General features: G+C 54.2%; 1 protein-coding gene across 10 annotated transcripts; it reads right to left on the reverse strand.

Annotated features, from left to right (window-relative positions):
• Window positions 1-144: 144 nt before the first annotated feature.
• On the reverse strand, window positions 145-26,601 carry Pear1 (platelet endothelial aggregation receptor 1). 10 transcript variants are annotated; one of them, XR_015661383.1, is made up of 25 exons: window positions 26,391-26,564; window positions 13,940-14,038; window positions 12,993-13,063; window positions 11,282-11,443; window positions 10,632-10,736; window positions 10,244-10,344; window positions 9,560-9,652; window positions 9,150-9,393; window positions 8,195-8,315; window positions 7,872-8,008; window positions 7,575-7,787; window positions 7,116-7,290; window positions 6,915-7,035; window positions 5,440-5,603; window positions 5,247-5,349; window positions 5,018-5,164; window positions 4,722-4,847; window positions 3,641-3,769; window positions 3,407-3,535; window positions 3,050-3,262; window positions 2,796-2,884; window positions 2,589-2,712; window positions 2,369-2,453; window positions 2,037-2,282; window positions 145-1,392 (listed from the first exon to the last, which is right to left on the reverse strand). XR_015661383.1 is itself a non-coding variant. In XM_087619865.1 (25 exons), exons 9-25 carry the CDS (start codon window positions 8,195-8,197, stop codon window positions 1,241-1,243), a joined length of 2,346 nt encoding a protein of 781 aa, XP_087475991.1. In that variant the 5' UTR covers window positions 8,198-8,293; window positions 9,150-9,393; window positions 9,560-9,652; window positions 10,244-10,344; window positions 10,632-10,736; window positions 11,282-11,443; window positions 12,993-13,063; window positions 13,940-14,038; window positions 26,391-26,601; the 3' UTR covers window positions 145-1,240.
• Window positions 26,602-27,946: the final 1,345 nt, after the last annotated feature.

Here is a 27,946-nt window from a genome sequence, read left to right on the forward strand (position 1 = left end):
CTTTGAGTTGCTTGGCTTCCTCTAGCCTGGCGCCTCATTCAGCAGCGCCACATGGATCCCCGTATTTCCAGTACTGATGCCGCTCCCTACAGAGATGCTACCTCTGAAGAGACCTCCAAACTAAGGGACACTGGGGACACGGTGTTGCTGGTGTTTTCATTCAGCCCCTCAGCTTTTAGAGGAACATTTATTGAGTGACTACCGTGTGCCATGGGAAACCAAGAGTGAGCGAGATAAACACGGGAGGCCCGCGTTCAGAGAGCTGGTGATCAGCCTCCCCACTAGGGGGAGGCAGAGGAGGCTAATCTAGTAACGTGGAAACCACAATGGAGTGCAGCTTGAGCTGTACCTGTGACCCACGCCTTTAACCCAGCACTCAAGAGGCAGAGGTAGGCCGACCTCTGAGTTCCAGGCCAGCCAGAACTACATCGTGAGACAGTGTCTCAAAAACAAAACAAAATGAGACAAACCCATTCTTTGCCTGGCTCCCCTCCTGCCTTCTGCAGGAGCCTGGAGAAGAGAGTAGCTATGAAGGAGACTATGTGGGGTGGGTGCTCTGTGGAATATGTGAAGGACGAGCCGGACTCAACAGATAACTAAGGAAGGCTGAACTTAGATGTGCTAACTCCTGGGGCAGGAAGAAGGGAGGTAGATGGCCTCCTTCTGGGAAAGAGTCAAGCCAGACTGGAAAGTTAGGCTTCAGGGCCTTCGAGGCATAGAAAGTTTGACTGTCATAGTCCAAGGCGTACCAGGAAGACAAACACCAGAGGTGGGGAGCAGTCCTCTGAGCAATGACATGGAGGATTACTGAGGGAAGGGTGGGCAGGTAGTTAGGGCCTGCTGTTGGAGTTTTTAACTAGTTAAGCCTGGAAGCTACTAGTTAAACTGCAAAGTGCAGAAGGCAGAACCTGTAGCTGGCACCCTGTCTAACCAGAGACACACACAGCCTGCCTGGGCATACACACAGAAAAGGTACCCAACACATATTTTAAAAAATCAATCTAAAATCAGACTTCAACAACAACATTCTGCCCACCAGCTCATGTCCACAGCCTGGGGGACTTGAGCAATGGGCTGGAAAAGGGAGGTTAGACACTTTGCCAACTAGTGTCTCCCTCGGTGGAAGCAGAGCCATCCTCAGTCTCCGTTCACTTCACCAAGTATGTCTATTCATGGCCTGCTGGTCCAGGCCCTGCTCCTGGCAGGGTTCACAGGCACTCTCCCATACCATGCTGGCTCCTCAGCGGTCCTGGCGCCGGGATGGAGGTGATGGAGGATGCCGTACTGGAGGCAAGTCATAGTGTCCAGGGATGTGGCTGTTTTTGGGCGAGTCATAGTGGCCGGGTGGCAGGCCCGGAGGAAGAGGGGGCATGGAGCCCACAGACTCTTCATCTGAGGACAGAGAGGACAGGATGAGGTGACTCAACCTCCCGTGGCTCCTCCTACTCTAGCTGCTTCCTACTCACAGAGAAGTGAACAACAATGCGTGTGGTTGGCTGGGCCAGGCACCAGGATGATGTATGACTGAGCCAGGCCCTCTGCTCAACTACCCTACCTGTCCACCTCAAACGATATGAAGACACTGTCTCCCAACTCGGTCTCTACTTTTCTGGGTCTCTCTCTCTCTCTCTCTCTCTCTCTCTCTCTCTCTCTCTCTCTCCCTGTCTCTCTCTCCTCCTCCCCCTCTGTCTCTCTCTCTCTCTCTCTCTCTCTCTCTCTCTCCCTCTCTCTCTCTCCCTCTCTCTCTCTCTCTCTCCTCCCCCTCTGTCTCTCTCTCCCCCTCTCCCTCTCCCTCTTCCTCTCCCTCCCCGCCTCCTATTCAAGCACCATCTCAAATACTCAACCTTCAAAGGAGGAACAGACTCAAAGAAGGAGGGCAATTCTCCCAATGTCATGCCTGTTTTGAGACCAAACCATCCAAAGGCCTCGGTCTTGCCGTATCACACCACTCTTTTCTTCTCTCCCCTCCCCTTCTCCCTTCCTTCTCCCCGTGTTCCAGTGCCCTGTAGCCCCTGCTGGGGGAATGGGTTGCTCACTACGGCTCAAGGGAGTGGGCTGCTCATAGGTGCCGCTGTCTCTCTGAGACTGCAGTTGCTGCTGCTGCCTGTCCCGGAGATGAAGAGGCTGCCTGGGGGGAGACACTGATGGAGGGCCTTTCATCTCCACATAGCTGCTTTCTCGGGGTTCCCCAGGCAGGCCGGGCAGGTCTCGGATGGTCGCATAGGGGTTCTCACTGCTCAGGGACATAACGCTTGCCCCTAGTCCTTCTTCAGAGATGGGACCTAAGGATCAGGAAGAAAATCAGGCTCCTTGGAGGTCCTGGCTCCTTGGCCTAACTTCCTTTCCCTCCCTGTCTCTGTATTCATACCTTTATGACAGAATGGCCCCGGGCCATTCCTGTGGCCATAGCTACAGCTATACCTTCGGTCCAGGTGGCTGGTGCCTGAGGAAAGCTAAGTAGAAGTCAGACCTGTGGCCTGCCCAAGCCTCCTCTGGAATCAGGCTCTCCCCCAACCCCAACCCCACCGAGATGATCCAGCAGGTGAGGCTGCTCACATTTACCTCAGCCTCGGCCTCCAAGCACCTACCTCTGTCATGGGACTCCCGTCGGTGCTTCCAGTCAGCGGGCAGTGTGGCGTGGTTATCTCGCCCATGGTTTCTGTTTGGCCGCTCAGATGCCTGGGAGCTGACAAACAGCTGACTGCCTGGAATCTATTGGGGAGCACAAGCCACGGTGAGGCTCTCCTGAGAGGTACATGTCACCCACAGAGCACCCCCCACCCCAATGCACTGACCTTGTTAGGGGGTGGAGGGTTAGGAGAACACTGAGACAGTGTGTGGTAGCTAGGGTTGGAATAGTAGTGACTGTAGCTCGGAGAGACATCTGCAGGACAAACACAGGTGCCAGGTAGCTCAGAGACAGGACGAGGCTGGGGCAACAGCAGTTTACCCTCCCTGTTCCCTCCATTCTTCCACCCCACATCCCACGGGGGGCATACTCAGCAGTACCCCGCTACCCATCAGTCACTTAAGCCTCACGCCAGCTCACCTGGCATGACGTAATCGGAGCCATCCAGTCGCCCAGTGCTGTAAGCCACTGCCAAGTGCTCATGTTCCTTGCCCTTTTGCCAGTGTCGGTAGCCAATAAACAGTGCTACCAGGGCCACCACAAGGGTCCCCAGCACTGCAATGCCAATCACGGCACCCAGTGAGTTATGGATCACAGGAGAGGTGGGCATTATGGTGAAGGACTCCTGGCTGCCTGTGAGATGGGAGTAGGCATTGAGACGGGCACCTTTGTTCTTCTAGTGAAGTTGAGTGCATTTTAAGGAAGACAGAGATGGTACAAGGGCCCTGGGTCCCAGAGCCTAGGAGGAAACGAGGGCCAAAGGGTCTAAGAACTCACCCACTTTGCAGTGCGCACCACTGTGTCCTGGGGGACAGACGCAAGCCCCAGTCTCTGGGTGGCACATCTCTCCAGGATCACACTGACATAGCTGGGAGCAGTTGACACCAAACATTCTTGATGGGCAGCCTAAAGACAGCCAAGAAGGCAAGCAGGGGTCATGGAGCCAGCAAACTGCAGTCTCCTCTTAGACAAGGGCTGTGGTAGACATCGGAGTTAGTGTTCTACTGGTACCTTCCGAGCAGTTGGGTCCAGTCCGGCCTGGGATGCAGACACAGCTCCCATCCTGGGGGTGGCAGGTGGCACCATGATGACACTGGCAGGGTTGGGAGCATTTGAGTCCCCAGTGGCCTGGGGGACATGCTACAGGAGACAAGGGGCTGTCAGGCAAGGCCTGGCCATCCCCCTCAGTATCTCTGAGTCTTCAGCCTGGCTGCCTCTTGGAGATACGAAGGCTCCGAGGGGCATTTCCACACTGATGACTCTAATGTTCATCTCCAGCCAGCTGACCCACACGACCCACTTGACATCTGCACTTGACTTTAACAAAATAATGTACCCAGTGCAGGGGAATTGGAGGCTTCCCTACTGCCCCTGGAGGGCTTAGCGCTGGCCTTGTCTTTTTTTTTCTATGCAAAATAAAACAAAACCCTTGGACAAGATGACTTCCTTTATGCCCTGCCTCCTGGAGGCACAGTTAGCTCTATCTGGGCCATAGTTTCCCACTCCCTTTGAAGCGTGCTTCACCTGCTGCCTAAGGCCAGCCACTTCTTTCTCATCCTAGAGTTAGCAGGAGATGACACATAGTAAAGATAGCGTGAGAAAGTTAGGAGGCTGCCACACTGAGTAGGAGGACCCACGTTCCAGGCCACAGCTCGGCAAACAGGCTGGACTCAGTAGGTTATGAAAAGGAGTGGACATGTGGTGGGAGGAAGACATTTTGGGGGGCATGAGGGAAAGTAGGATTTAATCAAGACCCGTGGTATATGTGTATGAAATTTCCAAAGACTAATAGCTAGAATGTTTTAAAAAGGAAGAGAAAATATCTCCAAGAGGGAACTTTGGGGGTTTGCTGTTCCAAAAACACCTAGCTCTTTCCAGGCTCCCCATGCTAAAGGGCAGGCGATCTTCCCCTCTGACTTGCTCACTGCCACATCTGCCCACTAACACTGGTACCCGGCCTAAAGGGGACAGCAGGCTCTTCCCTATGGTACAGGTGACAGAGAGAGAGAGGCTTTCTGCCCAGGGCCAGGAGAGGTGCCAGAGTGCAGGAACCCAAGCAGCAGGCACACTGCCCCACACAAATGCTACTCACATTCAGAGCAGTCAGGGCCTGTCCAGCCTGCCAGGCAGGAGCAGGTCCCATCCGACGGGTGGCAGGAAGAATGGTTGTTGCACTTGCAGGGCACACAGCGTTTGCCATAGCGACCAGGCGGGCAGGCTGAGGAAAGGGACACATGGTGACTGGGGGACCCTTGACCAGGCCCTCCCTACCCACTTCCCACTGGAATAACTATCCTGGAGATGAGAGTTGGGCCAAACCCGCAGGGTGGAAGGGGGCTCCTAAGTCTGAACTGCTAACAGGAGGGGCTGGGGTCTAGTGAGCCTCACGCCTCTGGCAGGAGGGGCCTCTGAACCCTGGTGCGCACACACAGTTGCCGTTCTCAGGTACACAAGTGCCACCATTCTTGCAGGTACAGGCATTGCTGCAGTTGGCTCCCCAAAAGCCCTCTGGGCAAGGCAGGTGGCAACGTGTGCCTGTAGGAGACAACCAAGGGTCATCTCCTGTGGAGTACAACTCCACAGCAGACCTGGGACCTAGACAACCCAGAATGCTCACCCATCCAGCCAGCCTGACATCGGCAGTGTCCATGAACAGGGTCACAGCCATCGGAGTGGTCACAGTCACAGACACTGGCACAACCTTCACCAAACTGTCCCTTCTTGGAAAGTTAAAGGAGGGGAGGGGAGGCTAGTCAGCTGAGGGATGCTTGCCCTCCCCTCCCCCAGGCAGGCAGGCAGTGATCACTTACCGGGCACGGAAGTTGGCAGTGAACCCCACGCCACCCAGGGGTGCAAGTACAGGCTCCAGTTTGGGGGCTGCAGACTCCCTCGTGGGCACACTGGCAACTGGCATTGCAACTGAAGCCCCAGGTGCCAGGGGGACAGGGCACAGAGCAGTTACCACGCTGCCAACCTAGAGAGGGTAAGCAAGTATCCGCTGGGTACTGGGTGTGCCAGCTTTACGCTGTGAGCGGGGCATGAGAAGAGCACACGGACTCTAGATGCTGAACACGCTCAGTGGCTGAATTCAGATTCCCACTGACTGTTCAATTGCTTTGGCCTCCTATGGCTTCTACCCAACCTGGCCGCCTCCGCCAGCCCACCTGAGTCTCCAGTGTCTTCTACCCCACCTGAGCCGCCTCTGTTTCCTCCATCCCACCTGGGCCTTCTGTTTCTTCCACTTCACTTGGACCTCCAGTCTCTTCTACTCTGCCTGAACTTCCACAATCTCTTTGACCCCACCTGAGTCTCTAGTGTCTTCTACCCCACTTGAGCTGCCTCTGTTTCCCCCATCCTGCCTGGGCCTCCTCTGTCTCTCCTACCACCCAAGCTCATAGTGGTGGCCCCACCAGGTCATGTGTGGGATAACAGGAAGAAACGGGGGCTGAAGACTTGAGGCTTGGTTAAATCTGATACCACTGGATCTGAACCCAGCTTAAGGGCTGCCATCATGCCGTAGGGTGGGCCTTGGAAGCCCTCCCTGTCACGGGATGATATGATTCCATAGAACTGAGGGTGAGAGATGCTCACCACGGAGACTTCTGGTCTGTACCTCTTAGGGACAAGTATGACATTTGTAGTGAAAGGTGTTCTCGGGGCTGGAGAGATGGCTCAGCGGTTAAGAGCACTGACTGCTCTTCCAGAGGTCCTGAGTTCAGTTCCCAGCAACCACATGGTGGCTTACAACCATCTGTAATGGGACCTTTTTTTTTTTTTTTTTGGAGCTGGGGACCGAACCCGGGGCCTTGCGCTTGCTAGGCAAGGACTCTACCACTGAGCTAAATCCCCAACCCCCTGTAATGGGATCTGATGCCCTCTTCTAGTGTGTCTAAAGATGGCTACAGTGTTCTTGTATACATAAAACAAATAATTCTTTTAAAAAAAAAAGAAAGAAGGAAGGAAGGGAGGGAGGGAGGGAAGGAAAGGTGTTCTGTGTGATACCAGCACTCCAGAGGGCTGAAATACAACGGGTGCTCAGATTTTGAGTCTATCCTGGGCTATATATCGGGACTCTGTCTCAATACAAATAAAACAAAAAAACAGGGTGGGGGAAGCCAGATCAGGGACCAATGAGAGAGGACAAGGAAGTTTTCTAGCAGAAACTAGCCGGGATCTGTTCCCAGAATCCGTTCTAATAAGCTCAGCCCTGTGTGTGCTCTCCTCATTCCCACCCCAACCTCTGCCCTCAGCACCGCACGGAGTCTGCCCCTCCCTAGTCCATTACCTTCCTTGCAGATGCACGTGCCGTCGACAGGAGAGCAGGCAATGGCATTTTCACAGGAGCAGTGGGAGGAACAGTTGATCCCATAAGTGTTAGGTGGACAAAGATTAGCGCAGTGAGGTCCCTGAAAGAGGAAGCGCAGAATGAGGGGCTGCTCGGAGCTCATCTACTCAACTCCTTTCCTGCTGTGGGGCAGAGCCTCACCGTGTAGCCAGGTGCACACCGGCAGAGGCCGCTGTCGGCGAGGCAAACACCGCCGTGCAGACAGAGGCAGTGCTCCTGGCAACCGGCTCCGTGCGTGTCCTGAGGGCAGCTCTCGTTGCAGTGGAGGCCCGCCCAACCTGGCTGGCAGGAGCACTCGCCGTGCATTGGGTGGCAGCTGTGGGCGCAGAAGGGGACAAGGGAGTCTAAGCCAGACTGCAAACAAAAACAAAAAAACAAACATCTCTCCCCAGAGCTGAGTAGTGAGCCAGGAGTTCAGGGAGATCCTCGAGAGAGCCAGGCTGGGCAAGGAGGAATGCTCAGGCCACTCCTGCCCCTTCTCTAGACCCCTTCTCAATTTTTCTGTGACATCAGGTGCCCCTCTTAGCTACACCCTACTGCTTTTTCTGGGAGCTCCAGACCAAAAACCGGTCTCCTGTATCCGTGTTCTCCACAGCCCACCTGAGACTGTGTTCTGGGTCGCAGGTGCAGGGATCTTGGCAGCTCAGACCATAGCGGCCATCTGGACAGAGTCGCTCAGTGCAGCGGTCGCCTGTGAAGCCATGTTCGCACAGACACGCGCCATTGGCAGGAAAGCAACGAGCGCCAGGAGCACAGTCACAGGTCTCAGCACAGTCTTGACCGAAGCGGCCCACAGGGCACTCTTCACGGCACCTGGGTCCCGGGTTATGTACAGCTGTATAAACTCAGTGCCACCACCTCCGGGTCCACTCCAACTCCCTAGGGCCACACACTCACCGATCCCCGATATAACCAGGAGCACAGTGGCACTGCCCAGTAAACCTGTCACAAAGGCCACCATTGTGGCAACGACATTCCTGAGTACAGTTGGGTCCGTGGAAACCCTCTGGGCATGGCAGGGAACAGATGACACCCTGTGGGGAGAGGGTGAAAAGTCACTTAACCCCCTTCTCATGACCACAGGCTCACAGGCGCTCAGACCTCTCCAGGGTCCTGAGTGCCTGTCCCAAGAAAGCACTGGCCTGTAGCCCTGTGGAGAACCACCCTCAGAGTTCTCTTGGGAATCCCAACCCCATGCACACAGGCCCCACCCTTCATACCATCCAGCCCGGTGGGCAGCTGCAGGAGCCTTGAGAGCCCTGAGGAACACCTCCATTTTGGCAAGGATAAGTTCTGGGGCAGAAGAAGCCATCAGTGCCCTGTGAACAGGGCACATTACAGCTGTGGAATAGGGGGTGAGGTAAGAGTGTCATGAGGAAGAAACTTCAGGGGACCCCCTTGTTCCCCAAGAGTGACCCCCTGCACAGGAGAGGTCTCTGGGACAGGTAACTGGGATACCCCAGCATCAGCTGGTAGGGAGAGCAATTGTGTGTGACAGGTCTGCTCCTCCAGCACACAGGAGCCTACACATCTCCTCCCTGCTCACATGGTCCCCTCTTGATATCTGCTCCTGTGACAGCTGCTCCACCTGGAGACCTCAACCAAACCAGGCCTCTCTGCATGTGGCCCTGGATTCTGCCTAGGTCTGCATCTCAGCCTCTCTCTCTCTCTCTCTCTCTCTCTCTCTCTCTCTCTCTCTCTCTGTGTGTGTGTGTGTGTGTCTGTCTGTCTGTCTGTCTGTGTCTCTGCCTGTCTCTCTCTGTCTCTGTATCTGTCTAATTCTGTGTCCATGTGTCTCTGCCTCTGTCTCTGTTTCTGTATCTCTATCTCTCTGTGTCTGTTTTTCGGTGTCTCTCTGTGTCTCTGTCTCTCTGTGTGTCTGTCTGTGTTGGTCTGTCTCTGAATCTATGTCTGTGTCAGTCTGTGCCTCTGTGTCTGTCTGTCTGTCTGTCTGTCTCTCTCTCTCTCTCATTCACACACACACACACACACACACACACACACACACGCTTTCTAATGCTATGATAGTGGCAGTTGTTCAGGGAATCGTTCACAAGGAATTGATGGCTGCTCAAGGCTGCTTGGCTGGTACCCATCAGAGCTGAACTACGATCCCAGTTCCTCAACGTCATCATTTCCTCACGTACAGTCCTATGTCCACACCTCCTCACACACCTGGGTCCTGTTCTCCCTGGGGGGCAGAAGCAGGCTCCATCCCGGGGGTCACAGGATGCCCCATAGCAATGGCAATCAAACTGGCAGGCAGGACCATAGTGGCCATCGGGGCAAGGCTGAAGGCAGTCGGGGGGCTGCAGGCCAGAGGGGCAAAAACACACCCCACTCCTGGGATCACAGGAACTGCTGTTGCCACAGAGGCAGAGCCTGTCACACTGTGGTCCCCACATTCCAGGAGCACACTCTGCAGAACAGAAAATGGGAGTCACTAGGGATTTAGACCCTCCCTAGCTTCCAGGTAGGCCCAGTCTCACAACCCACACACCCACCTCCTCTACCACGTCCCCAGAAAAGGCAGCTAGCAGCAATGAACTCCCATAGAAACCGTCCCGGAGTCACTAGCAACTTACCACTGGAACAGTCGTCACCCCGCCAGCCTGGTGCACACTGGCACCGATTAGGAGCCACACAGCGACCGTGGACACACTCCTGGGCACAGAGTGCTGGCCAGAGACAAAATAAATGAGAAAATAGCTCCACCTACCTTCCCACCCTTAATCTGTGAGGTCAGATCCATTTCCTCCTGTACCCAGGCCTGCAGCTCCCCAAACACCAGCTCTGCCTGAGATGAAGACTTAGGGAGCAAGTCAGGGTCTAGACTACCTGACCCATTTCTGTGAACATTTCTAAACATCTTGGGAAATGGGGGCAGGGATTCTCAAATGGTAGCTGGACGGTAATACGGTCAGAAAGGGTCGGGGCTGAGGTGAGGGTGGAGTCGGGCCAGGAAGCTGAGCCTGCGGGGACAGGAGCCCAGTCATAGCTGATGAAAGGTGAGGACAGGCAGGGTCGCATCTGAAGATAGGCTCACAATATGCTAGGGGACAAGAGACTGCACAACAGTAAGCCCAGCCTCCATTTCCAGCCCCTCCTCAGCCTTTTCACCCCAATCCCAGCGGCAGCTACTGGCCAAAGAGGAACCGAAGGAGTAGACAGAAGCACCCCACCACAGAACCCCTTACTAGGTCAGGGGAAAACTCAGATGGGTGGGCTCCTCCCATGCCATTCCTACCCCAGCCCAACTCAGGACTCACGGACACAGGCTCCACTGCTCTCGTAGTAACCCCCACAGCACTGCAGGCGTGGGCGGGAGTCCATCTTCACCACCTGACGGTACACAGTCCGGTAGACAACCCTGTGACAACCCAGGAGGTGGTCGTCAGTGCTCTGAGCTAAGGCCCTGGCTGCCCTGGACACCCTCTCACACCTCAGTGAGGCACAAGAGGAAGTCAGAGGTTCAGTATCCCCTCCCTGCCCCACACCAGCCACACACGTGTACAGTGAACCAGACACACCTTAACAGGCCACATGGGCGCCCACTGTGGACAGGTGAACACCACAGAATGTCCTCTGAGCGCCAAAGGTTCTAAGAGAGACTGGGACTTCACCAGCTCCTGACCCACAGAAGGAAAAAGCACTCACGTAGGCTGAGCGCAGGTGTGGGGGTCTTCCCAGGGCCTGTCGCAGGACTCGGCTGGGGGCAGGCTGAAGGGGCGAAGGTGGGACTCCTTAGTGGTCGTGGTGAAGCTGTGGGAACAGGTCAGGGGCAAGGACAGCCTGAGATGTGCAGCAGAAAGCCATGGCCAGGCTTTACCACGTGGAGATCAGTACCCCAGTACTTGGTCTTCCTCCTACTGGGTACATCTTGTGTAGAGGCTTCTAGAACTGGAATGTTCTAGGACTCCTCCTACCAGAGCTATTTCTTTTCCTAAGAGCCAAAGCCTTACACACACATGTATCCCTCCCAGTGTGGAAACTTTGAACTTGTCTGGACCCTGCCGGTAGTGATTGAAGCACTTTTGGCTAGCTTCTGCCCAGGGCCCTGTTTTCCTGTCCTGTCCCTACCTTCCCGCAGCCAGCACCTCTGCTTCACCTACAATGAATGGCTCCCTCTCACTCACAGGAACCCGGGGACAAAGACAGGGAGCGATGGGTATCACAGACAGGACAGAAATGAGACAAGGGCAGAGGTGGGGAAGATCAAACACCACCGAGGGTGCACATAGACCAGAAACAGATTCCCAGGAGGAGGCACTCCTGTGGGATGAGCATCAAGCTTGGGCCCTTCTCACCTTTCCCAGAAGGTACAGACATTGGGATCATTGGAGTTGAGTGTTCCAGCCAGACGCAGGCCTAGGGCCAGGAGGAGGAGGGGACAGAGTGGCATTGCACAAGCCTGCCACAGGGCACCCAACAACAGAACAGCACTGCAGCCAGCAGCCGGAAGGACACATCTGCAAAGATCCAAGCAGGAAGCTTGCTGGAGAAACCAGCCCATTGCCTCCATAGTCCTCTGGTCACACCAAGGTGTGAGGGGTGTATAGGGCAGCCAGGGCCTCAGCATGGGAGTCCTCCAGCTCCCCCAGAACAGTGCTCCAGTTACCCCAGAACAGTACTCTAGCTCCCCCAGAACAGTGCTCCAGCTCCCCCAGAACAGTGCTCCAGCTCCCCCAGAACAGTGCTCCAGCTTCCCTAGAACAGTGCTCCAGTTTCCCTAGAACAGTGCTCCAGTTTCCCTAGAACAGTGCTCCAGCTTCCCTAGAACAGTGCTCCAGTTTCCCTAGAACAGTGCTCCAGCTTCCCTAGAACAGTGCTCCAGCTTCCCTAGAACAGTGCTCCTAGCGCACTTCTGTGTCACCAGGTCTCAGCTCAGTTTGCTAACACACTGACCCCAGCTTTCATTATTCCTAGAGTTCTGTGCCTCAGGCCTGGCTTGAGTGCCACCTTCCTTTTCTGTCTGCTCCCTGACAACTCCAACACACACACACACACACACACACACACACACACACACACACACACACACACCACAGGCACCACGTTCATCTCTCTTCAGAGTCTCCTAACACTACGTATCAACTTCTCTTGTCCCCTGAGCACCCCTTAGCCTAGCAAATATTCAGGACACCACAGTGCGAAGCTGGGACCAATGAAGGAGGTTCTAAGAGAAGCCAGCATGGGCTCAGTTCAAAAGAACTCTCCAATGGACAGTTCCGGGTCAGATGCCACTGAGAGCAAGCGTTCATTGCTGTATGCAGGCAGACACGAGCCAAAGCGACTGATGAAGTGCAGAAGCTTCCTGCTATGGGGGACTACATATGTGGGGCCGCAACTGAGTGACCCACACAGCCACTGGTGTGCTCCAAGGGGGCCATTTCCATGTTTCTCTCACAGCTCTAGGAAACTGGCCCCTCACCAGCTCCACACCCAGGCCTCATTCATCGGGTGGGGAGAGGGTCAGGCCTCCGGATGAAATGAGTTTTTCTCTGAACTCCAAGGCTCAGAAAAAGCTGAGGGCTAGAGGCCACCCCTTCGCCTCTGTGTTCCTGTGTTCTGCTTGGAGTTTCTTAGACTTGCCCAGGCTTCTCGCTCCACTCTCCAGAGATGCCCACATCTGCTTGTAATTTTTCCAAGAGGTCGCACTTGCTAGCCCCTTACACCCCTGAGGATCTCTGGAATGCTTGTTGCAGCCCCACCCCGCCCCCCCCCCACCCACATACTCTGGCAGATCGTGATTCTATCAGCTCTGACAGGGTGCCTTCTCAAATTAACACAGACATCCTAACTGAACCCCAACTCCCTGCTGTGGTCCAGCCCCCTACCTTGAACCCCAACACTTGAATTTCCCCCTTGGTCCTCTCCACTCCATGTCACTACCTCCCAGAGTGAGCCTCTTCCCTACTCCCTCACTGACCAGAGCCACAGCACCCCGCCCCTCCCCTAGGACCCCCGGCTGGCTCTGGACTTCTCAGACTTCGCTCTTCTGTCAACCAAGTGACTCACCAGTGGTGGCCAGCATGGGTCTGGGAAGCCAGATGCTGTTCTGGGGAATTCCAGTGCTCAGGACCTAGATCCTAAAAGGGGGGGACTCAGCTGGGTCAAGGTGGCAGCACAAGCCTGTAGACCCAGCATTCAGCAGAGGCAGGCGGATATCTGAGGCTGAGGCCAGCCAGGCCTACGTAGGGAATGGTTGTGGGGAGCTCCCCCTGCTATCACCACTCTGCCCCAGTGTGAAGGGGTCTCATCTGTCTGGCTTGGCTACTGAGCAGGCACTGTGGCCTTGGGAGGTTGGGGGTCCAGGGAGCCACACCATAGTCAGAGGTACCCACAACCTGACCCATCGAGTGTATAACCAGACACTGTCCCTACCCCTACAAAGTCAGTTCCTTTCTCAAGGTTCCCAAACTGTCTCCTCCAACCTTATGCTACTCACTGGCCACCAACAGGGTTGGCTCTAACTGGTCTTAGTTCTCCCAAGGGTGTTCCACAGTCAGGGCCATGGAAGGCACCCAGGGCTCTCCACACTTCTTCTGCCCTACTCTTGGGTCTTTCCTGCAGTCCGTTCTTCCAAATTCCTGGGCTCCAGTTGGGATACAGCTCATCTACGGAGTCACCCATGGTGGGCAATGAGCGGCCCCTGCCCTGTCTGCTCCTAAACCATAGCACGCTGTGGTGGGTGGAGCCCATTGCCGGAAGGGAAGACCAAATTAGGGCAGAGGTGGCTTGAGCTGTGGCTGTGTGAAGTCCTTCACTGTTTCAACTGCCCTTACCACCCCGGCCAGAAGCATCACAAGTGTTGCCCATCTCCCCCTATGGCCGCTAGAGAAAACAGCTCAGCGGGGGGGCTCAGGATGTCCCCCCCCCCCCGCACAGAACAGGGGTGGTGCAGTATTATGGGAAATTGCGAACTGCAACTCTGCTAAGAGGATAGCTGGCTGGAGAAAGGTTACCTTCCCTCCTTCCAACCGCCTTCAGGGTGTGGCTGCATTGTGGAGGAGTCTTCTGTTGCTCTGTCCAGGGCTAGAAGCCAAGATGGGGTCAGTGGAGACCTGTGGGTGGACAATAGGAAGGGGAGCTAGGAGGGGAGTCCTAGCAAGGAGCAGAGGATTTTACCTGGCCATTCCCAGCCTGAAAAATAAACAGGCCTGGCGAGGACCCCAAAGCCCCCCAAGCCGGCTTCCCTCTGCTGGGCTGGGGCCCTGACACCTGTCCCTTGCCCTGCAGCTCCACTCCAGTCCCAGTAGCAACCAGCCTCTATGATTATACACCCGTCACGGGGCTTAGTCCTTAGTCCCAGCTCGCTGCCCTAGGAGACCCCTCTTGAGCCCCTTCTGCCCGACTCCCATCTCGCAAGCTTCTGGTTTGATGTAAACCCCAAAGGGCTTTCCTTCACAACCAGTCAAAATGTGACCCTGTATTATTCTGAGATGGGTCAGGCAAGGGAGTGAGTGACTCCCACAGGCCACTTCATGGAAAGCTTCCATCGGCCCTCAGCACCCCCACCCACCCATCTCAGAAGGTGCTCAACCATCCAGTCCACAGATGAGGAAGCAGACTCAGTAAGCACAGGAACCTGCCCAAGGCCCACAGCCATGGTGTTAAAAGAGGAACATAAAGCCAGCAGCGGCAGAGGCCTCCAGATAGTTCTGCTCTGGAGGGAGAATAGGAACCCAGGGGCTTGTATCTTTCTTTACAGCCTTAGTTATAGGAGCAGGGAGCTGGCCAGAGACTGGACTGAGGCTGCCTCAGAACACGATCAGAGGCGTGGGAACGGCACGGAAGGCAGTCAAAACGAACAACTCTTCTCTCCCACCTCCACATGCAAATTGCTGGGCTCTTGGCCAGACCGGGCTCCATTTCCTGCCTGCAAGGCTGCAAGCTACATTCCTGCCTCTCAGCTTCCAAGTCCCACAGGGCCCAGATCTGTTCCCTTTCCAGGAGCCCCCCTCTGCCTGACTGCACCCCAGCCTCTGGGAGAAGGATGTGAGTCTAGGGCCTCTGGGAGCTGGTGGATGATAGATGGTCCTTATCCAGCAAACAGCAATGGGAGGGAGGGATGGAAGGAAGACTCGGGAACTCAGACTGCTTATTCCAGCCCCCACCCCCACCCCCACCCCACCCAGAAGTGGTGTAGCACGGGATAGCCCTTGCACTCTACATACGCCACCAGGAGACTACTGTGCAGATTAAATGCTGTGAGGCACTTGGGGCCAATCTGTAACACATCCACATTAGCTGTACCCAACGTCCACAGGACCTCCTGCATTCCCCTGCATTCATTCCAGGAAAAACTAGAGTTGTTTTCTCTCTCTCTCTCTCTCTCCTCTGTCTCTCTCTCTCCCCCTGAAGAACCCCCACGATGATGATCCGGGAATAAACAGAGTTGAAAATGCTGACGGGGGAGAAAGGAAGTGGAACTGGGAGAAGCCAGAAGCCAGAACCTGATCCCCAGAATGGTGGGCTGCATGCCAGGTGCATCTTCACACTAGAGCCGGTCACTGAGCAGGATCTGTGAGTTCTCTGTCCTCCCTCACCTGCGGTACCGACTCCAATCCCTGACACTCCCCCAGCCTGTGTCCAGAGTGTCTAGTCCTGTCCCTGTCAAAGCTAGCTGTGTGGCTTTGGTCATGTCACTTGAGCCCTCTGGGCCTCCATCCCCCTCTCAGTCTCCCTGACTGGGACTGTTTATACATCCGGCACCTCCGACTTTTCCCCTTCATCGCTGATCTTTCTGGTCAGTAAGTCTTCTATTCCCGTGAAGGCTGTCACATACACTTGAGCTGCACGTTCCCCACACAATGTCTTCTGCCTCCCAACGAGGGGTGGACGTATGAACACACACAGAGATGTGCAGCTTAGCTCGGTTCTGAGGTGGGCTTTTTAGTTTCTGTCTCTCTTTGCCCTTTCCTGGGCTGCCTTTACCATTGAGACTGGCTCACACAGTCCTTCCCAGCCAGGAGTGAGACCCCAGCCCAGACCGCCACATTCTCCCCACAGAAGAGCCCCCCTGCCAGCCTTGACCGCCCAGTAGCACCTCACACTACACAATCTCCATGAGCACACTCAAACACGGCCCCTCCTATACCCAGCCAAGTCAGGCTCTGGCACGCCAGGCATGTCTGCCGGATGGAGGGGCCGGAAGCCTGAGAGAGGCAGACTAGAGGCTGGGGCAGCAGGAGCAGAGCAGGGGTGAAAGGCTGGCCCGCTGCTGGCTCAGGAAACGGAGGCCAGAGGGTCTACCAAAGGCCTTGTTTACTCAGCAGGAAATAAAGAACCAGCAGGGATTCTGACTCACAATCTAAGCCAGTCTCCGCCCCAGCTCCAGCCCTAACTGCCACCTGGGGAGAGGTGGCCCTTTTTCCTAAGCGGGCAGGCGGGTCTTTATTAAATGTGTTGGCCAAGGGCTTTGTCTGGCCACCAGACAGGGACAAGCCTGGAGAGTAGCTACCTCACTAGCCTGCCTTCCTTACCACCACCCAGAGATTACCTTCAGAGAGTACAATCCTGGCAGGGCAAGGTGACTTTTACATTTAATCTCAACACTCAGGGGACTGAAATAGGAGGATAAATTATTCCAGAACAGCCTGGGCTACTTACAGAGTGAGCTGCTGTCTCAAGGGAAAAAAAAAATTCACATAGTGCAATCTTGCTCTGGCTACTGCCGGCTTCTATTACCTTCTGTGGACGCCCACTACAGAAAAGGCCACTATATCAGTCTGTGACTGAAGTCAAGGGCCCCACATGCCTCTCACTGTGCAGCTGCCTCTGCTTAAGCCTCACCTTCTCTCCCTGCCCTCTAAGCTTAAACAGTCATGGGCCCCAGTGGCCCAAAGGAGCTCTGGCGATTTTCCCTGCTCCACACAGAAGCTGGCTCCAAGTGGGACGCTCACCTCTGACACAGGGAAATGACCCAGTCAAAGTCTGCCTCCTCTGGAAACAAGCAGAGCTCACCTAGGCAACTCCAGGTCTGACGGCAGAACGGCAGAACACTGCTGTCTAGGGGAGGGCCGAGGGGCAGCCTGGACTCTCAGTCTCATCCTGTGCAACACTCACCAACACTGGCGTAGACCAAGGTCTCCTCCCAGACCATCCCTGGGCCACACTGGGCTCTTTCACTGGTGTAGGCTTGCTTGGTGGTGCTGGAAGTGAAGCCCTGGGCTTCAGCATGCCTGGAAAGTGCTACACCACTGAGCTGTACCCTGCCTGGCCATAATGCTTATCAACAACTGTCTGCCACCATGGGCAAGGCCCTTCACCACACACCCGGTGCCCAGCGCCAGCCAGCACCCACAGCAGTTGTGTGGCAGGGATAGGTGGACACCCTAAACAGAGTATAGAGTGCTACAACCTTTCCTCCACTCCCCATCAGGCCTCTCAGAGCCCTGGACACAGTGCGGTGACACTGGTTAAAGAAAAAAAGGGGGGGTTGGGGATTTAGCTCAGTGGTAGAGCACTTGCCTAGCAAACGCAAGGCCCTGGGTTCAATCCCCAGCTCCGAAAAAAGAAAAAAAAAAAAAGGTGGAGCCAGAGAAATGGCTCAGCAGTTAAGAGCACTGACTGCCCTTTCAGAGGCCCTGAGTTCAAATCCCAGCAACCACATGGTGGCTCACAACCATCTGTAATGGGATCTGATGCCCTCTTCTGGTGTGTCTGAAGACAGCTACGGTGTACTCACATACATAAAATAAATCTAATAATAGGGAGGAGGAAGAGGAGGAGGAAGAGGAAGAGGAAGAGGAAGAAAAAGGTGGAATACAGAAAGACTAGCAGCACAAACTGAAAGATGGCCCCCCATCTGCCAAGCTGGCCTGGGTCAGGAGTCCCTCAGGACTGACCTCCACGTTCCCAACTGGTGAGTGGGATAAAAGCAGAGCCGTGCAAGGCTCCAAGTCACTTAGCAGGTGTAGACCAGATGTGAGTCCTCATCCTGCACCTTGGAGCCTGGGACAGTGCCCACCACAGCCCACAAATCCTTCCAAACACAGAGACTGAGTCCCAGATGCCCCTCTGTGGTTGGAGGCAACCACAGGAAGGGAGAGGTGCCCACACTCAGGGTTCTGCTTGCAGGCTGCTTCTCTCAGACTAAAGGTGTGTGTACATTAGGGAAATACATGAGGGCTAGCCTTTTCGTCCTCTTAGCCCTTACGCTATTTCAGAGATGAAGAAATATTCTAGGTGGGTAATCTGCCTTTCTTCACACAAGCTACCAGAGCATAGCAGGGGTGCAGACCAGGCCTCAGTGCAGACTCTGTGTGCCTTTCCTGCCACCCCCATGGCTTCTCCCCAACCTGGAATCTTTGTTCTCAATCTCTATATCCCCAGGCCTTGTTTTGCCAAGTCTGTGTGTATTGCATTGCCTGAGTCTGTGTTTATGTCTGTCCATCCTCTCTCCTCCTGCCCTTCTGCTAGCTCCTGCTCCTCTACAGGGCAGGCACCAGGAGTCACCGTCCTGTACCAAGCTGGAGTTTCCTCAGAGAAGCTGAGAGGTTGTAGAGCCCCAGACAGTGGCTGCGACAACTATCTTTCTCTAGGTTTCTCGCTGGTGGAGCAGGCTGCCTGGGGAGGGTTTCCTCTTCTGGGAATGTCTGATAGGGCATGTTGGAGTGAAGTGGAGAAGCAGAAGCCAACCCTCTCACTTCACCCTTCACTGAGAAGAAAAAGGCAAACAACGGAGGTGGCGGGGATAAGATGGCAGGCTTTGGAAGAGCAGCAAAGGGTAGGCTGGTGGGTAGGAGGCCAGTCCACACCCATCTCACCCGTGCACACATAGACACAGGTAAGGAACTGTACTATGGGGTGGAGTTGGGTTTGGGGAACAGCCTCCAACCCCCTACGCCCAGCATAGACAGGGGTTGAGAACTGACCCCTTATCCGGCCCTGCCTAAAGCTGAGCCTGGCTGAGCCTGGGAACCTCAACCAGCACATGCTGTTCCAATCTCCGGGGAGCAGGGGTCACTGTCCCCAGCTGGGGCAGCAGGCTCTACTAAAAATCCAAAACACGGAGTCACGAGTCCATGGCTAGCAGCTGGAAATAGGAATGTGAGGTGAGGGAGGCCTTGCTGGATGGAGTTTGGGTTCCTGGGGTCGAGGGCCCACACCATCTGCCTGGCCATGGGCCCGCATCATCCAGGAAAAACAAAAACAAAAAACCTCAGAGACTATAGGTGCCTGCGGCTGACCTCTCTCCTACAAGATGGGAAAGGACAGGCAAATCCAGTCCCTTCCCTGGGCAGGGATAGAGGAGCAACCCAACGAACACTGAACGGGGTCTTTATCCGGGAGACACGCTTTCCCTCAGTCTGTCCCTCAGGAGGAGACAGACAGGCAACTGCATTTTGTTAGTCCCTCCAGAAAGAAGAAACAGGGGGCGGGGAGGCGGCGGAGGGAAGACAAGGTTCAGGGTTAGTTTTCAGGGCTTCAGTACCACCAAGGTTCTACAACTCACAAACAGCACTCTGGAATCCTGGAGACTTACAGACTGCCTTCCCCTGGGGAAGAGAACATTTTCCCAGGCCGTCCCAGTCCCAGTTCTAGCTCCTAATCCTCAGAGCTACGCAGCAGCTTTCTTTTCTACTTAGATGGGTCTCCCTCTCTCTCCCTCTCGCTCTCTCCTTTCTCTCCTCTCTTTTCACTTAGGCGGCTCTCTCTACTTAGATCTCTCTTTCCCCCCTCTCCCCTAACTCTCTCTCTGCCTCCTTTCTTCCTTCTCTTTTCTTCTCTACACTTAGACGGACCGCGACACACACACACACACACACACACACACACACACACACACACACACACACACACACACACACACACACACACACACACACACACACCCCTCCGGGCCCCCATCTCCCCTTTTCCGCTCCGCAGGTTTCACCCACCCCACCCCCTCGGCGGTCTCGGGCTCCAGAGCCCAGGGCGGGTCACTCACCTGCCTCGGAGCTCGCAGTTCGGAGGGGAATGGCGTGTGCACCGACGGGTCCCACTGCCCGACGGAGTCCGCTGCGCGGGCAGGAAGGGGGTGGGCCTCCGCCCGCGCCCAGGCAGGAAGTCCGCGCGGGGAGGCTGGAGCCGGGCCGGGTGGGGTCAGCCCTCCGCACGCCTGTCTGTGAAGTGGACCGGGAGAGCCGCCCAACCTGACAGGCTCTGGACCAGCCCCGGCCCCGGGTGTCGCGGTCCACCCGACGCCCCTCTTTCCTGCCCGGCGGCGCCCCCTGGCGGCCTTCAGGGGAGGGGCACCCTGCCTGCGCGATCAGATCATTGGGAGCTTTGCATGGGTTGAAGCATGATGCTGCTGTAAAGAAGCCAGAGCGGGGCTGGGGATTTAGCTCAGTGGTAGAGCGCTTACCTAGGAAGCGCAAGGCCCTGGGTTCGGTCCCCAGCTCCGAGAAAAAGAACCAAAAAAAAAAAAAAAAAAAAGCCAGAGCCAAAACTGAGCAGTTGTCTGTCAGCTTGCTCAGAAGCACTCAACGACCTACCACAGTCAGGGCTCAGAACAAAAACGACGTGCCTGGGGGCGTGTGGCTTAGGCTGCAAGCCCTAGATTGAATTCTAAACAGCAGGAACACCTTTATTTAAGAGTGGTTGACATATGATAAAAGTCTTACTTGGTTTGATGAATATTGTTCCAAAACTTCATCGTGACAAAATATACGCATTATAAAACTCATCCTTTCAACAAATGTTAGGAATACCGTTCAGTGGCATTAAGTACTTCACATGTACAATACTGTTGCTATTATCAGTTTCCAGAGCTTTCTCCTCACCCCAAACTGAAACTCTGTCCGCACCCCCTGGCTCTGCTAACCATTCTGAAGTCAGGCTATACCTCTGTTAGGGGTTTGACCTTCCACATCTAGCTTACTCCACTTAGCATGGTGTGTCATTGGTTTAGACAAATGTGTTCACCCCAATAAAAATGTCCCTCTCTGGGAATGGAGAGATGGCTGAGGGAGGGTTTTGGGGAGTGGTAAGTAAATGCACTTGTCACCAAACTTAAGTTTGATCCCAGGGACCCACATGATAGAGGGTGAGAATCAACTCCCCACACTTGTCATCTACACCCTCAGCAGTGTCATCCACAGCAGTACATATCCCGCCTCTCAACATAAATATAGTATTTTAAACATTCTCGTTTACCTGCTTTACATTACAATGATGACCCAGATTCCATTCTCACCCCTAACCCAAATCCCATGAAAGTTTTTATTTGTTTTCTGTAGTTTTTTTCCCTAGAATTTCTGTATAAATGTCATCATAGAGTATGTACTCACATATGCCCATCTTCCTTCCCTTGCCATAAAGTTTCTGGGCCACTGGGTGTTCTCTACTACAGCAGGTGACAGCAGTGGGCTATTCAAGAACAGGATTGCTGTATCCTGACAGTTACTGATTCTTGGGTATTGTGGTTCCAAGTCGTTTGTGTATAATATTTACTAATATTGTGTATAATATTTGCTAATATATAATTAATAATATTATGATCCAGCCGAGAGACAGGCAATTCTATTTAACAGTTATTCTGATGGAGAAAGCTGTGTTGAGCTCAGGTGCAGTGGATGGCAACAATGTTTCAGTGAAGGAAATATCAAGTTGGACTTTGGTACCACTAAATATCCAGCAGGGGGCAGTAAACGCACAGCTCAAGGTCAGACGGCGTAAGACCTGCGCTCCATCGTGTTTGAAGCCTTGAAAATTACCTTATCCTTCTCATTTAAATGACCAAAGAGGGAGACCGAGGTGCAGAGAGAAAGTGAGACATGCACATGGCCCCACTTGTGCTCCATGCTCGTTTTCTGGGACTGCATTCTGCCCTAAGGTCCCCATCCCATTCCTGCTAAGAAACTTTAAACTTGGGCCCTAGAAATGAAGTTTCTTCTACTGTTTTGCTAAACAGTCACACAGACTGCCCGCTAAATACCCACTTACAATATTAGTAATTCCTCCAGCCTTCGTCAGAGAAGCTACTGGCCCCTCCTCCTCCCCACCAACTAAAGCAAGCTTTATTTAATATCATCCAGGAAGATGAACACTGGCCAGCTCCATTCCCAGGATTCCCAGAGAATGGTCTGGGGAAGCTTCGTATAGCAGCAGACAGGAGTGAACTAGAAACACATAACCAGCCAAAGTGCGGAGAGTTAGCGATGGTGAAGCATTGGTCCAACTGGGACAACTACAACATCCCCTGCAAGGCTGGGGAACCACTGCAGAAGGAGGGCAACAAGAATCCACAGCAAAAAGATGTCTTCTAGACACGACATGCTACTACTACACACATGAACTCAATGTATCCTAGGGTCCCAGTCCTCCTAAGGGAATAGCGGACAATGAACACTCACTGAAGGAGAGGTATCATTATTGCCTGTGGTGTAGACATTGATAAGCTACCCCTGCCTCACTGAGTAACTTCCCATCCACACTCAGGCAAATAATTAACTAAATGCAGTGGGCCATGCACAGGAAGATAAGACAGTCAAGAGGAACGGCTTCCTTCAGGAAAAAGAGTGCCAGTAGGAGAGAAAGGGAGATGAGGCAGGGGAGTAGGGAGTGAAAATGATTAAAATTAATCATATAAGTGAATATATGTAATATATGCAGAATAAAATATTATATAAAATTCATTATGTTCGGGGTTGGGGATTTAGCTCAGTGGTAGAGTGCTTGCCTAGCAAGTACAAGGCCCTGGGTTCGGTCCCCAGCTCTGAAAAATAGAAAAAAAAATTCATTATGTTCTATATACTTTGTTATATAAAATTCATTCTATATAAGTCATTTTACACTACACATGCACACACACACACATATACCACCTATACACACACACAACAATGATAACCCCTTACACAGAGTAGCTTATGGTATGTAATGGTGGTGGTGGTGGTAGATATTAAAGACGGGGTGTCAGAGCCAAGTCTTACAGGAACCTCTTAGGTCACACTAATCCAGCAGGATTTTACTCTGTATGGAATGAGAAGCCATTGGGATTGCTTGCCCAGAGGCAGGACATGATCCATAGAGGGAATATTACTGTGTTGATAGGCTGTAGGGAGAAGAGGAACCTGGGAGCCTGGGGAAGAAGCTGCTGTGCTGATCCACAGGGGCTCAGGAAAGCTCTGAGAAGCCAGGGCTGGAAGCCCCATCCCCACCCTCAGTGGGAATGGTCTTACAAGAAGTCCTAGAGGCCTCTGCCTTTCAGGAAGGTTGCTCAGAACATCACAGCTCCCAGAGGAGACTCCCTGACCAAGCTCAGAGAGGAAGCTGTGTGTGGAGACCAGGCCCTCTCGTTCTCAGCTCCCAGGGGTGAATGTCAACCTCCCTAGCACACAGCTCTGTGTTCCCAGAGCCCCAGAGAGGTGACAGCAAACACAAGAATGGAGGAGAGGGCCTGGGATATCCAGCTTGCCCAGTAGGCACTGACCAGCCTGGCCTTACAAGGAGCAGGGGCTGGGGCTCAGGAGGGATGTGCGAGCTTGTACACTGCTTGCTCACTCTCTCTTCCAGTCAACTCCTCATAACCATCTGGCTACAACTGAGAATGAGCAGACTACGCTTGGCCCTTGCAGAAGAATGCCAATGGATTCCCCTCATCCTCCTGATGTCCACACACCAGGACCCCCAAATGTCCACCCTGTGCACACTTTAGATCTCCAGGTTCCTGTGCCCAAGATGGTCACTGTTCTGCTGTGCTCACGGGCTCCAGCCCCTCCTGTCCCCCCTCTGCTTCTGCCTCCTGCCAGCTTGTCTAGCACTCAGACCTTCATCTTCAGCCCTCCACTCTAGCTGTAATCACAGCTCAGCCTGGCACACCCCCTGCATGAATAATTGGGGCTGATTTAGGGGCTATCAGGGGAAGGGGGGCTAATGGAGCTTGTGGGGGGGCACCCTCATGAGGAGGGGAAGGCTGAAAGGCAATTAGCTGGACAGGCAGCCTGGGAGTCACCTAATGTGCCTGTCTGAAGGAGGGGCTGGTGAGGGGCCATGGAAGGAGGAGTGGCCTGCTTCACCTCCACCTACATCTAGAGACAGAGTTGGACTTGAGGAGAGATCTGCCACTTCCTCAACAGGAGGCTCAAGGATACACCGGGAGGGAATTTCAGGAAAATCGTGACAAGGCATGGGAGTAGGAGACCTAAGTGGAGAGAACTGTGGAGAGAACAGGAAGCTGAAGAAAGAGTCGGGAGTTCCTGCTGCCCCACAACACACACTCACACACACACACACATGCACACACATGCATGTACACACACTCACACACGCACACACGTGCTCACACATACACGCTCACACACACATGCACACACATGCATGTATACACACACACACACACACACACACACACACACACACACATTGGCCCAGCTGAACCTGATCTCTCGCTGGGGACTGGGAACCAGCTCCTGATTAATACCAACATTATCCCTGAACACTCACTGTCCAGCCTTTCCTCATTAATTACCTCCTCTCCCACCCCAGAAGAGGGGAAGCCAGCTCCTCTGGGGCTGAGTCATGAGCTTCTGAGTCCCCAAGCAGGGGGGCATCAGGCCCTTAAGAAGTAGGGGGAAAGTTAGCTTCTGTGTCCACCATCCCACCCTGGCCCTCCATACCTCCTCTCTCAGCCTGGAGCAGACATTCACAGGGGGGCCTGCCTGGAGAAGGCGGACCTGATACTTAAGCCTCTGTGGCCCACATCCATCTCAAGATGAAGACAGGAATGTGCAAAGCTCCAGGTGGAGAAACAAGACTGCACCAGCCAGCTCATAGGACGTCCCATGCAAACAGGAAACCGGACACACAAGGTCAAAATTCCTGTGACGTGGGAACAGCCTGCTTAATAGCTCTGGGGGCAGGTGAGGGCTTCGGACAGACTGGGCTCCCCTCCTCCTCCCCTTATATCTGTCCAGCAGCTATAGATGTGCTCACAAAAATAGTCCAGTGTCGGGGCACCAAGACCTGGGCTCCCTCAGCTTTTCCATCCCTCATCTCCCCGGGACTCTCACTCACAAATCGTGTCTCTTGTGTCAGCCGATGACCAGACCTTGTGTGGCTGCCATTCCAGAAGAAGGGGTAGGGGCTTTGTGGGATCTTTCTGTGCCCCTCCCAACACCTCCATGTACCCCATTATAAGACCAAATGGGCCTGGAGACCCAGCAATCAATATCCCTCAAAGATGAAGACACTAATAACTTTATCCCTCTTGTCTTCCCCTTCTCGCTTGCATTAGCCCTGACCACAGGCCCCAGGCAGCTGAGACCTGCAGTGGGCAGGCCTGGCGCTGAGTAACCCCTTCAAATCCAAGTGAGAGGCACAAAGGAGGAGTGCAGGAAGAGCTTCCGACATTTGGAACAGCAGGCTACAGGGGAAGACATGGAAGTCTTAGACGTACAGTTTCTATGTCCACATCACTATTAACTGTCAGAGCAGTCGGTCAGGGTCCATAACCCAGCAACAGAGGGCCAAGGTTCCTACCCTCTTTCCTAGGCTACCCAAAAAGATAAGTCAGGAGAGGAAGTCCTGCTGGGAGAGCCTAGGAGTTCAAAGGGTGGGGCTAAGGAGACACCTGGGGCTGGGGCTCAACCCTGCCCTCCCTGTACCAATGGAGGACTTTAGAGCCCCAGTCCCAGAGCCTCTCTTGTACCTCACACATTCCACTCTGAAGCAACCTCAGGAAGAGGGGTCTGGGGTCAAAGAATCTCTTCTCAAACATTGCAGTCCCCAGGATACCTACTCATACTCAGGATGGGTTAGATTACCATCCTGAAGACTAGCAGGGTCCCCACTGGGTACCCAAGGCCTGAGACAGGCTAGCGAGAGGAAGGAAGAGAGAAGAAAAATGGGGAGGAAAGAACACTAACATAAGAACAGCCTGTCTCGGGCTGGAGAGATGGCTCAGCCGTAAAAGGCGAGGCTCACAACCAAAAATACAAGAACGACAGTATGTCTCAGCTGTGCATAGCTGTGCCTTGTGCACAGTGTTAATCTCAGCACCCGGAAGGCAGAGGTAGGCCGGTCTCTGAGTTCGAGGCTAGCCTGGTCTACAGAGCGAGTTTCAGGACAGGATAGCCAGGGTTACACAGAGTAAACGCTGTCTTGAAAAACCAAAACAAAAATCAACAAAAGGAAGAGAGGGAGGGAGGGAGGGAGGGAGGGAGGGAGGGAGGGAGGGAAGAAGGAAGGAAGGAAGGAAGGAAAAGGTGAAAAGAAAAAAAGAACAGTATCTCGCTACAGGGCACTGGCTGAAGGGCAGACACCACCAGGAGAGCTTTACATGTGAGTCTCAGCTCCCAGCATCCCTGTAGGGTTCTGCTATTATTGTTACCCTTTCCCATTTTGCAGAAGGCACTAAGGTACAGAGATGCTGAGCGACAGCACTGGTAATTGGCAGAACTACATGTCAGTGTCTAGTTTACCTACCAGGGCACAGAAGCCGGCAGAGATGAAGAGAGCCAGCCTTGTGGGAGGTGGCTACCAAAGCTCTGGTTCCAGGGACTGGGTTCCAGGCAAAGAAAAGCAGACTGTCTCTGGGGCTCTACCCCGCTGAGTCCTGGGGCTCCTGGCTGCTCGCTCTTTCCCTCCTAGCCTCAACTGGTTTGTTCCTGCAGCTATGACCCTGACTTATCTGTCTCTCCCAGCTGGAGCCTTCTGCCCCAACTACTGGTAAAACTGTCCATTTTTCGCAGCTGGGAGGAAATGGGCTATCTGGGAAAATTCAGAGCAAGCAGCCAGTTCATACCCTGCTGGAGGTGCCTGGGTAGCCTGGCACACATCAACAGGACAGGAGGCTAGAACCCAGGTTCCCAGTGACTGCCCTGCTTCTACCAACACGGGGTAGCCAGTCCAAGGCCCATATAGGAAGGAACACAGCAAGCTCCCTCTAGCTGTTTGTTACTTATACCTCCAGGGCCTGTGAAGGCTACAGTCAGGACCTGTCCTCAGCCTGAGGGGCACGGGCAAGGGGGGACATCCTCCCGGAGAGCCCTAGAGACTGTCTGCAGGACAGCGGAGTCCTGGCATCTGCCAGCTATTCTAGCCTCCTGAGAATCCAGCTCTGAGGGAGCAGGAGAATGTCAAGTTCTTTAGAGACCTGGCCCAGGGCTGGAGCCCTAAGGAGTCCACTGCGTTGACCACACCACTTCCTCCTCTTCCCCTGACTGGGGGTGAGGGTGGGGCGGAGATAGTTCTGCTCAGTGTTCCACAGCACCCCAGCCTCTCAGAGCCTCTCTTCCAGTCAACACAGCCCTTGTCTGAGAAGGGAGAGTTATAGGAGAGATAATACTACCCTATGGCCCCAGGTTGCTGTCTGTCTCAAGCCCCTCAAAGTCCCCAAGGTCCCATTCCACCCATCTCCTTATAGCTATCCATCTCAACTGGTGTTCAGCCCCTGGGACTGAGGGCAGCTAATGGACTTGGCACAGCCAGGAGGTAATTAACAGAGAGGGGGCAGGGGCCACAGTGGGACAAGGACATAGTTAATGTCAATGGGACCCAACAACAATGGCAAAGAGTGCTGCTTGTGTGTGATCACATGCACGCGCCTTCATCTAGGCTGGCTACATGTGCTAGGCCAGGGCAATGTGGACCAGTGTCTGAATTTCCATCCATGAGGGGTGGCCACTCGCTGACAGAGTGTTCAGTCCCTTCTTGCCCCTGTGCAAAGCTTCAAGTCATGTTGCCTGAAGGCCTGGTGCTCCTCCTCTCTGCTGTCCACTTCGGGAAGGCTCCCATGCCTCATTCCCAGAGCTCTGTGCCTCTTCGGCGTCTGTGGTAACCGTCCAGGTTGGTTCAGGAGTCTCCATGTTCCGTAATCAACACTAGAAATGCCCTCATAGGCTTTCCGGGTCTCTTCTGCTATCTGGCCTCCAAGCCCTGCCCAGTCATGCTCAGTGCAGCAAACCTCAGAGCAGAGCCGTGTACCCCCAGCAAGGCCTCCAAATCTGCTATACCCATCCCTCGTAAGAGGATCAAAAGAC

This window comes from Rattus norvegicus, chromosome 2 (genome assembly GCF_021556685.1).
Source record: "Rattus norvegicus strain SHRSP/BbbUtx chromosome 2, alternate assembly SHRSP_T2T, whole genome shotgun sequence".
In the NCBI taxonomy this organism is placed as follows: Eukaryota; Metazoa; Chordata; class Mammalia; order Rodentia; family Muridae; genus Rattus; species Rattus norvegicus.